Source organism: Gastrolobium bilobum, unplaced genomic scaffold, assembly GCF_033153095.1.
Source record: "Gastrolobium bilobum isolate Gb01-03AN ecotype WA unplaced genomic scaffold, APGP_CSIRO_Gbil_v1 utg12254, whole genome shotgun sequence".
Classification (NCBI taxonomy): domain Eukaryota; kingdom Viridiplantae; phylum Streptophyta; class Magnoliopsida; order Fabales; family Fabaceae; genus Gastrolobium; species Gastrolobium bilobum.
In genome coordinates this window covers 95,001-106,285 of record NW_026898595.1, presented here as the reverse complement: position 1 = coordinate 106,285, position 11,285 = coordinate 95,001, and the positions used below count along the sequence as shown (strand labels likewise).

The window sequence follows — 11,285 nt, the reverse complement described above, 5'->3', positions numbered from 1 at the left end:
TTCCAAGATTCTTGCCAACCGTATTGCTCCGGTACTTGAAAAAATTATTGGTTCTTCTCAGACTGCTTTCCTAAAGAATAGAAACATGATTGATAATATCTTCCTCATCCAGGAGCTTCTTAGAAAATATGCCCGTAAGAGGACTTCCCCTCGCTGCATGCTGAAAGTGGACCTTCATAAAGCCTATGACTCTATCTCTTGGAATTTTCTCAAGTGGGTCCTCGTCTCAGTTGGGTTTCCAACCAGATTCACTGATTAGATCATGGAGTGTGTCACATCTACTTCATTTAGTGTGTTGGTTAATGGAGCAGTTCATGGTCATTTCAAAGGTGGTAGGGGTCTGAGACAAGGTGATCCCCTTTCCCCCTACCTCTTTGTTCTTTGTATGGAGTATCTATCTAGAGATCTGAGTAGCCTCAAGGATAATATAAATTTTCAGTTTCATCCAGCCTGCTGTGACCTGAATATTTCCCATTTGGCTTTTGCGGATGATATTATGCTCCTCTCTAGGGGAGATGTGCCTTCTATAGCCACTTTATATGCTAGGCTGGCTCATTTTTGTGCTGTCTCGGGTATCTCTATCAGTTCTGATAAATCAGCTATTTACTCTGCTGGCATGGATCCAGATTCTCGATTGGAGGTGCAGCGCCTTACTGGGTTTGTGTTGGGAGCATTTCCATTCAGGTATCTTGGTGTGCCTCTGCTCTCATCTAGATTAAATGTCATCCACTATGATCCTCTTTTTTCTCAGATTTTGGGCCTTGTCCAAAGTTGGGATAGGAAGACTTTATCTTATGCTGGGAAGCTTGAACTCATCAGAGCCGTCATCCAGGGCATTGCTAATTTTTGGATGAGCATCTTTCCTTTGCCTGTTTCTGTCTTAAACCGGATCATTGCTATTTGCCGGAATTTCTTGTGGGGTAAGCCAAATAGTTGTATGTCTAAGCCACTGGTTGCTTGGGTGGATATTTGCTCTCCTAAACAGGAAGGGGCCTTGGTCTCTTCAGCCTTAAGGAGTGGAACATTGCATTGCTTTCTAGGACTTTATGGGACATCCATGCCAAGAAAGATTCTTTATGGATTAAATAGGTTCATAGCCAATATCTTCAGGGGGAAATATCTGGGAGCATGACCCATCTCCTTGGGATTCACCATTGCTCAAGAAGATTATGCTGATTAGGAATATATTGCTGGACCGTGAGCTCCATTCTGATGGGGCGCTACTTACTCTCGAGTCATGGACGCGGGACAATGCTGTTGAGGCTAGCAAAGCCTACGCCTATTTCAGATTAACTAGGCCGAAGGTATACTGGCACAAGGCAGTCTGGAACCCAGCCATCCCCCCTAAAGCTGCGTTCATTTTCTGGTTAGCCATGAAGGGCAAGCTTCTTACGTTGGATAGAGCTCCCTTCTTGGAGATTGATCCGTCTTGCCCACTGTGCAGCATGGTGGAGGAGTCCCATGCTCACTTGTTTTTCCTCTGCCCCACGGTTATCCGAGTTTGGAAGGTGGTCCGTGATTGGTCCCCTATCACACGGACCTTCATCTCCTTGCAGCGCAGTGTCAGCCACCTTGTCCGTGAGAGAGCTTTATCTGGCACCTTGGGGAAGACTCGATGCCTTGTCATAGCTTTGACAGTTTATTGTACTTGGTTGGCTAGAAATTTGCTTTTGTTTGATCATGTTCCTTTTTTGGTTGATGATGTAATTAACAAGATTAAATTTCTTGTTTATAGACATGCTCATCTTACTCACTTGTATTAGGCACATGCTCCTAGTGGACTAGCCTAGGCTTTTGCACTGAGTGCATATGTTGTTTTTGATTTTGCGGGGTATGCCCCGTCTATTTTGTTTATCTCTTTTGGGTTAATATATATTTACATTTTTCCCAAAAAAAAGAAAGAGCTCTCAGTCAAGAAAGAGCTCTCAGTCAATCTTTTTCTCTCTCCTAGGGCTTTCTCTCTGTTCTCTCTCCTTGGGATTGCATCGCTTTCAGCCGCCAATGGAGCTTCCCTGTGGCTTGGTCATTGTGGGTGAAAGGTGATCTATCTTCGTTGGAGAGTTGTTCTTGCTTGGAATCAGTTAGTAGAGGTATCCGTTGGCTGTGTTACTTTGTTTCCAAAGGCAGCCCTTCAAGCGGTGGTGTTTGGTTTCATTCGGACATTCCCAAGCTAGTTAAGGTGGATATTGATTTGTTCACTCGGTTCCATCTTCTTAGCCTGCCGCGCGTCCAGCAAAACCCAAGTGGGAAGGATCGCAATCTTTTGTTACTTACTTCGAAGTGCCACGCGTGGAAGGTGTTCTCCAAGCGGTGAGTTTTTGGTCTCCTATCAAGCGGTGAGTTTTGTATTCTTTCTGAACCCATTGCTTATATTGGTGCTGGTGTTTGCTACTTCTTCATCCTTCAACCTCCATGTCTGGAGTCTATCGGATGACCCAGCTCATACGCGTGGGAACTGATGGGCAGATCCATCGAAAAGAAACGTAAGGCTAAGAAAAAACGAACACCGAAGAAAGCTTTCGAAGTATGTAATACTTCAAAAGGCAAAAGCTCTGAGGATTTTGTTGCTGTTATTGATGCTGGAACTCTGCTTGTTGATAGTGGTGAAGCTATTATTCCAACATCTCCAACAGGCTCCCATTCGAAAGATGCCCACCAAGTGTTTGATAGTTTGCCTGAACCAACAGAGGCAGAATCGTGTACACTGGGAGAAGATGACTCGGTCACAGAGGATATTCCTGAAGTTGTAAAGGTGGCTGCTGCTACCAAGCACCTTAAGGATCCAGCTAAGCCATGGGCAAATCTGTTTAAAGATCATAGAGGTCCGTCCAATGGGTTTAACTTGAAATTTATTGCTCCCTCTTCTGAGGATGATGTTATTCTTGATGAAGATGATATCCTTCCCCTCTCAGGAAATTGGAAACACAGCCTTGTAGGCTATGTAGCAGGAAGGTTTCCTGGGAAGAAAGCACTAATGGATACTTGTAAAAAATGGGGTGTTAAGTCATCCTTCATTACCCATGCAAGCGGATGGCTTATCTTCAAGTTTGATAATGAAGATGACATGGCCAAGGTCCTATCTTCTGGCCCTTACTTTATTTTCCAAAGACCTTTGCTGTTGAAAGTGATGCCCTCTTTGTTCATGTTCGGTTCGAAGGAATTGAGTAAGATCCCTGTTTGGGTCCATCTCAAAAATTTGCCAATGGAGCTTTGGAATCCAATGGCTTTGGGTAAGATCCTTTCAAAAATTGGAACTCCCATTAGGACCGACCAACTCACTGCTTCAAAGCAATCTGTCTCCTTTGCAAGAGCCTTAGTTGAAGTGGATGTGGCTGAGGACTTGGTGGATGAGGTGAGATGCAGGCTCCCCGATGGTATTTCTTTCTTTCAAAGTATTGAATATGAGAGCTTACCTTCCTTCTGTGTGCATTGTAAGATGATAGGCCATGACTTGGCAAAATGCAAATCGGCTCCCAAAAAGACTGATAGCATGCAGCAGCCTCACTTTGAAACACAAGTGGTCAACCTAATTCAGGGTGTGGATAGAGTGCCAGAGTCCCCTCTGTCCCAGTCCAGCCCCTCACCCCTGGTGCTGGAGGCTGTTGTTAATGCGCAAGATGAAATGGCTGCTTCAACTGATAAAACTGAGGAAGCTAGCAAGACAGGGGTTCCAATGTCAAATGGGCTTCATGATCAGCTGCTGGCAACTGATGAATGTAATCCTAACATTGCATCTTGCTGGGATCCTATTTCCCACAACGAACCACCTTTTGAAGGATTCACCATGGCAGTTTCAAGAATCCGAAAGAAGAAACAGAAAGGCAGCTTCATCCAGGCTAAGGAATCGACAAGGAGGCCTCTTTTCAAAGCTGGCAAGAAGTCTCAAAATCTTTCACTACATTGTGTTGGGGACTCATATCCCCATACAAACCAATGATTGTTGCTTCGTGGAATATAAGAGGTTTTAACATGCCTCTTAAGCACCAAGGGGTGCAGTATTTTTTGCGCAAACGAAGTATTGATGTTTTGGCTATTTTGGAGACCAAGCTTACTGCTCTCTTGGTTGAAAACATTTTGAAACGTAAATTTGGGGACTGGAAATTCACACATAATCTGTCATCTCATTCTGCAGGTAGGATTGTGATCCTTTGGAGACCTCAAAAAGTGACTTTGAATGTTTTACAAAGTTCTGCCCAGATTATTCACTGCAATTTGTTAGACAAGAATTCCGGGAAGAATGTTTGCATGTCTTTCGTATATGGTCTACATTCTATTACTGCTAGGAGAGCCTTGTGGTTAAACTTGTTGAGTATTGGGGCTAATATGAACTCTCCATGGCTAGTCTTTGGAGATTTTAATAGTATCCTCTGCACTGCTGATAGGGTCAATGGTACTGCTGTCTCTACCTATGAAATCCGTGATTTTCAAGATTGCTGCCTTGAGTTTGGTCTTTCAAATCTCAATAGCCATGGTTCCTACTTCTCTTGGACGAATGGCCGGGTCTGGAGCAAGCTTGATAGGGTGCTTTGCAACAATCTTTGGTCCAATGATTTTCAAAGATCTTCCTATGAAGTTCCAGGCTTTGAATCTATTTTGGATCACTCCCCAATAATTGTTTCTTCAGATTCACACTTGGTGAGAGGTAATGTTTCATTTAAGTTCCATAACTCTGTTACGGATTTACCTTCTTTCTTGCCCACTGTTGCTGAAGGTTGGCAGATGCAAGTGTCGGGTAATAAGATGTTTATTATCTGCAAGAAATTGAAGGGTCTTAAGGTTCCTCTTAAGCAGCTTTACATCAAAAACTTCAGCAAGATTTCGGGCAGAATTGAAATGGCAGAAATTGAATATAATAATGTTCTTCTTTCCCTTCAATCCAATCCAAAGGAGGCTTTTTTGCTTGGCTTAGCTGACAGGACAAGAAGGGACATTATTAGTCTTAGAAAGGCTGAGGTCTGTCATATTTCTCAGCTAATGAAGAGCAAATTCCTCATAGATGCTGATAAATGTTCAAAGTTTTTTCATAGCTACATTAACAGCAACAGGCACCACAAGTTCATTGTTGCCATCCATTCTATCGATGGTAATTCCCTCACATCCCAGCATGATATTGCTAATGCTTTTGTCTCCCACTTCTCGGATCTGTTAGGGGTTGAAAAACATGTTGCTCCTACTTCCAATATTATTTCCAGTAATGGTCCCAAGGTGCCCCCTCATTTCTTCGATATGTTATTGGGCCCCATTTCAAAAGAGGATGTCTGGAAAATAGTGGCTGCTTTTGATGATAATAGATCACCTGGACCTGATGGGTTCAATGCCAAATTCTTTAAGGCATCTTGGAATATCTTGGGTGATGATATTTATGCTGCCGTCCTGGAGTTTTTTTGCATCAGGTAAACTTTTAAAGCAAGTGAACCATGCTATCATTGCTTTGATACCGAAATCTGATAATGCCTCAACGCACGGTAGCTTCGCGCCATTGCCTCAATGGTCAACCACTTCAGGCCAATCTCTTGCTGCAATGTCCTTTATAAGATAATTTCGAAAATCCTTGCCAACCGCATGGGTCCTGTTCTGGAAAAGATTGTGGGTCCTTTTCTATCTGCTTTCGTGAAGAATAGAAGCATGAATGACAATATTTTCCTTGTCCAAGAGCTCATTCGAAAATATGCTAGGAAAAGGGTTTCTCCTATATGCTTATTAAAAAATGATTTACATAAAGCATATGACTCCATCTCTTGGGATTTTTTGCAGTGGATGATGTTTGAGCTTGGCTTCCCCATCAGGTTTATTGATTGGATTATGGAGTGTGTGTCCTCCACTTCTTTTAGCATTGCAGTTAACGGCCGTATCCATGGGATGTTCAAAGGAAAAAGGGGGCTGAGGCAAGGGGATCCCTTATCCCCCTACCTCTTTGTTCTCTGTTTAGAATATCTTTCTAGGGACTTACTTTCTTTGGGTGAGGATTCTGCTTTCAATTTCCACCCAGCATGCGCAAACTTGAAGATTTCCCACCTAACTTATGCTGATGACATTATCCTTCTATCCAGAGGTGATATCCCTTCGGTCACAGCTTTATTTAACAAGCTTCAACATTTTTGCAGTGTGTCAGGTCTGCAAATTAGCAAAGAAAAATCTGCTTGTTACTCGGCTAGGGTAAAGCAACATGATGTGGATTTGATTCAGAATCTTACGGGTTTCCCTCTTGGTTCTTTTCCATTTAGATTCTTGGGTGTTCCTTTATTAGCTTCCAGAATATCTGCCATTATGATCCCCTGATTGGCCAAATTACAGCATTAATTCTAGGCTGGAATAGGAAGTCATTGTCATATGCAGGCAGATTGGAGCTTGTTAGAGCTGTGATACAGGGGATTGCTAATTTCTGGCTTGGTATTTTTCCCCTCCCTGTATCTGTCATTCACCGAATTAATGCTTCATGTAGAAACTTTTTGTGGGGCAAGGCAGAGGAGGGAAAGAAAAAGCCATTGGTTGCTTGGTCCACGGTTTGCTCCCCCAAGGAGGAAGGAGGTTTGGGTCTCTTTTGTCTCAAGACTTGGAATAATGCTCTAATGGCCAGAACCCTTTGGGACTTCCATACTAAAAAGGACTCTATTTGGGTGAAATCGATCCACCATTATTATTTAAAAAATCAGAGCATTTGGGAGTGTAATGCCTCCCCACCACATTCGGTCTTCATGAAAAGGATCTTCCTCATACGCGATTCCATTGCTACCAAAGAAAATAGCCATGTTAATGTTGTGAATGCGATGCAGTCTTGGGTCCAAGGCAGTAAACTTAGCGCTAGCAGAGCCTATGCATATTTGAGGCAACCGAAGCCTAAGGTTCCTTGGAAGAATGTTGTGTGGAACGCGACTATTCCACCTAAGATGAGCTTCATTTTTTGGCTAGCTGTCAACAAAAGATTGCTCACACTTGACAAGGCTTCTTTTTTGAACAAAGGGCAAACATGTTTTCTTTGCAAAACTGAATTGGAGACAAATGCACATTTATTTTTCTCTTGCCCTCTTGTGTTACAGGTTTGGTCGGTTATAAGAGATTAGAGTCTCTTCCCAAAGAGAAACATCTCCCTTCAAGGCACAATCAACAAGCTAATACACTGCAGAGGCGTCTCGGGCATAATAGGCAAACAAAGATGCTTGGCTTTGGCTACTACTATATATTGCATTTGGCTTAGTAGGAATAGCGCTCTTTTTGATCATGGGTCATTTTTTGTAAAAGATGTAATTGACAAGATTCAGTTTCTTGTGTATAGACACTCACATCTTACCCACTTATATTAGGCATATGTTCTTAGTGGTCTAGCTTACTCTAGCTTTTGCACGAGGACCATTTGTTGTTTTCATTTTTTGATTTTCGGGGTATGCCCCAGCTATATTGTATCACTTTGGGCTTAATATATATTTACATTTTTCCCAAAAAAAAGAAAGAGCTCTCAGTCAGTCAAGGCTTGATTTGCTTTCAGCCGCCAAGGGAGAATCCCTGTGGCACGTCCATTGCGGGTGAAAGGCAATCAATCTACGTTGGAGAGTTGTTCCATGCGTCATTTGCTTGGGACTAGTTAGTGGAGGTATCCGTTTATGCTGTAATATTTGGCAACCAAAGGCTTCCCTTCAAGCGGTGGTTTTTGGTTTCGTTCGGACATACCCAAGCTATTTTAAGGTGGACCTTGATTTGTTCACTCGGTTCCATCTTCTTAGCCTGCCACGCGTCTAGCAAAACCCAAGTGGGAAAGTTTGTAATCTTTTGATACTTGCTTCGAAGTGCCACGCGTGGAAGGTGTTCTCCAAACGGTGATTTTTTGTCTTCTATCAAGCGGTGAGTTTTGTATTCTATTTGAACCCATTGCTTATAAATTGGTGCTGGTGTTTGCTATTTCTTCGTCCTTCAACCTCCATGCCTGGAGTCTCCCGGATGTGACCCAGCTCATACGCTTGGGAACTGATGGGTAGATCTAACGAAAAGAAACGTAAGGCTAAGAAAAAACAAACACCGAAAAAAGTTTTCGAAGAATGTACAACTCCAAAAGGCATAAGCTCTGAGGATCTTGACACTGTAACTGATGCTGGAACACTGCTTGTTGATCGTGGTGAAGCTATTATTCCAACATCACCAACAGGCTCCTATTCGAAAGATACCCTCCAGGTGTTTGATAGTTTGCCTGAACCAACAGAGGCAAAATCGTGTACACTGGGGGAAGATGACTCGGTCACAGAGGACATTCCTGAAGTTGTAAAGGCGGCTGCTGCTACCAAGCACCTTAGGGATCCAGCTAAGCAATGGGCAAATCTGTTTAAAGACAATAGAGGCCCTTCCAATGGGTTTAACTTGAAATTTGTTGCTCCCTCTTCTGAGGATGATGTTGTTCTTGATGAAGATGATATCCTCCCCCTCTCAGGCAGTTGGAAACACAGCCTTGTTGGCTATGTAGCAGGAAGGTTTCCTGGGAAGAAAGCTCTAATGGATACTTGTAAAAAATGGGGTGTTAAGTCATCCTTCATTACCCATGCAAGCGGATGGCTTATCTTCAAGTTTGACAATGAAGATGACATGGTCAAGGTCCTCTCTTCTGGCCCTTACTTTATTTTCCAAAGACCTTTACTGCTGAAAGTTATGCCCCTTTGTTCATGTTCGGTTCGAAGGAATTGAGTAAGATCCCTGTTTGGGTCCAACTCAAAAATTTGCCACTGGAGCTTTGGAATCCAACGGCTTTGGGTAAGATCCTATAAAAAATTGGAACTCCCATTAGAACGGACCAGCTCACTGCTTCAAAGCAATCCATCTCCTTTGCAAGAGCCTTAGTTGAAGTGGATGTGGCTGAGGACTTGGTGGATGAGGTGAGATGCAGGCTCCCTGATGGTACTACTTTCTTTCAAAGTATTGACTATGAGAGCTTACCTTCCTTCTGTGTGCATTGTAAGATGATAGGCCATGATTTGGCAAAATGCAAATCGACTCCCGAAAAGGTTGATAGCATGCAGCAGCCTCACATTGAAACACAAGTGGTCAACCCAATTCAGTGTGTGGATAGAGTGCCACAGTCCCCTCTATCCCAGTCCAGCCCCTCACCCCTTGTGCTGGAGGCTGTTGTTGATGCGCAAGATGAAATGGCTACTTCTACCGATAAAACTGAGGCAGCTAGCAAGACAGGGGTTCCAGTGTCAAACATACTTCATGATCACTGCTGGCAACTATGAAGGTAATCCTAACATTGCATCTTGCTCGGATCCTATTTCCCACAACGAACCACCTAATGAAGGATTCACCATGGCAGTTTCCAGAATCCGAAATAAGAACAGAAAGACAGCTACATCCAGCCTAAGGAATCGACAAAGAGGCCACTTATCAAAGCTGGCAAGAAGACTCAAAATCATTCACTACCTTGTGTTGGGGACTCATATCCCCATACAAACCAATGATTGTTGCTTCGTGGAATATAAGGGGCTTTAACATGCCTCTTAAGCACCAAGGGGTGCAGTAATTTTTTGCGGAAACGAAGTATTGATGTACTGGCTATTTTGGAGAGCAAGCTTACTGCACACTTGGTTGAAAACATTTTGAAACAAAAATTTGGGGACTGAAACTTCACACATAATCTGTCTTCTCATTCTGCAGGTAGGATTGTGATCCTTTGGAGACCTCAAAAAGTGACTGTGAATGTTTTACAAAGTTCAGCCCAACTTATTCATTGCAATTTGTTGGACAAGAATTCGGGAAAAAATGTTTGCATATCTTTCGTGTATGGTTTACATTCTATTACTGCTAAGAGAGCCTTGTGGATCAATTTGTTGAGTATTGGGGCAAATATGACTTCTCCCTGGCTCATCCTTGGAGATTTTAATAGTATCCTCTGCTCTGTTGATAGGGTCAATGGTACTGCTGTCTCTGCCTATAAAATCTGTGATTTTCAAGATTGCTTCCTTGAGATTCGTCCTTCAAATCTCAATAGCCATGGTTCCTACTTCTCTTGGACGAATGACCGGGTCTGGAGCAAGCTCGATAGGGTTCTTTGCAACAATCTTTGGTCCAATGATTTTCAAAGATCTTCCTATGAAGTTCTAGGCTTTGAATCTATTTCGGATCACTCCCCAATAATTGTTTCTTCAGATTCACACTTGGTGAGAGGTAATGTTTCCTTTAAGTTCCATAACTCTGTTACAGATTTACCTTCTTTCTTGCCCACTGTTGTTGAAGGATGGCAGATGCAAGTGTCGGGTAATAAGATGTTTGTTATCTGCAAGAAATTGAAGGGTCTTAAGGCTCCTCTCAAGCAGCTTTACATCAAAAACTTCAGCAGGATTTCAGGCAGAATTGAAATGGCAGAAATTGAATATAATAATGTTCTTCTTTCCCTCCAATCCAATCCAAAGAAGGCTTCTTTGCTTGGCTTAGCTGACAGGACAAGAAGGGACATTATTAGTCTTAGAAAGGCTGAGGTCAATCATATTTCTCAGCTAATGAAGAGCAAATTCCTCATAGATGCTGATAAATGTTCAAAGTTTTTCCATAGCTACATTAACAGCAACAGGCACCACAGGTTCATTGCTGCCATCCATTCTAACGATGGTAATTCTCTCACATCCCAGCATGATATTGCTAATGTTTTTGTCTCCCACTTCTCGGATCTATTAGGGGTTGAAAAGCATGTTGCTCCTGCTTCCAATATTATTTCCAGTAATGGTCCCAAGGTGCCCCCTTATTTCTTCGATATGTTATTGGGCCCCATTTCAAAAGAGGATGTCTGGAAAATAGTGGCTGCTTTTGATGATAATAGATCACCTGGACCTGATGGGTTCAATGCCAAATTCTTTAAGGCATCTTGGAATATCTTGGGTGATGATATTTATGCTGTCGTCCTGGAGTTTTTTGCATCAGGTAAACTTTTAAAGCAAGTGAATCATGCTATCATTGCTTTGATACCAAAATCTGATAATGCCTCAACAGTCAACCACTTCCGGCCAATCTCTTGCTGCAATGTCCTTTACAAGATAATATCGAAAATCCTTGTCAATCGCATGGGTCCTGTCCTGGAAAAGATTGTGGGTCCTTTTCAATCTGCTTTCGTAAAGAATAGAAGCATGAATGACAATATTTTCCTTGTCCAAGAGCTCATTCGAAAATATGCTAGGAAAAGGGTATCTCCTAGATGCTTATTAAAAATTGATTTACATAAAGCATATGACTCCATCTCTTGGGACTTTTTGCAGTGGATGATGTCTGAGCTTGGCTTCCCCATCAGGTTTACTGAATGGATTATGGAGTGTGTT

The 11,285-nt window shown here is 42.6% G+C and overlaps 2 protein-coding genes across 2 annotated transcripts; both read left to right on the top strand.

The window, feature by feature from the left end:
* Window positions 1-262: 262 nt before the first annotated feature.
* Window positions 263-1,763, top strand: LOC133317555 (uncharacterized). Its single transcript, XM_061519420.1, has 2 exons — window positions 263-920; window positions 1,111-1,763. The coding sequence occupies exons 1-2, from the start codon at window positions 263-265 to the stop codon at window positions 1,761-1,763; spliced, it is 1,311 nt and encodes a 436-aa protein (XP_061375404.1).
* Window positions 1,764-3,933: 2,170 nt separating this feature from the next.
* On the top strand, window positions 3,934-5,397 carry LOC133317554 (uncharacterized). The gene has a single exon (XM_061519419.1). It carries the CDS (start codon window positions 3,934-3,936, stop codon window positions 5,395-5,397), a length of 1,464 nt encoding a protein of 487 aa, XP_061375403.1.
* The last annotated feature ends 5,888 nt before the right edge of the window (window positions 5,398-11,285 follow it).

Coding starts and splice junctions, on each gene's coding strand:
- LOC133317555 (XM_061519420.1), top strand. CDS start 263: ATGGAGTGTGTCACATCTACTTCATTTAGTGTGTTGGTTAATGGAGCA. Junction 921..1,110: donor TTGCCGGAATTTCTTGTGGG/GTAAGCCAAATA, acceptor CAATATCTTCAG/GGGGAAATATCTGGGAGCAT.
- LOC133317554 (XM_061519419.1), top strand. CDS start 3,934: ATGATTGTTGCTTCGTGGAATATAAGAGGTTTTAACATGCCTCTTAAG.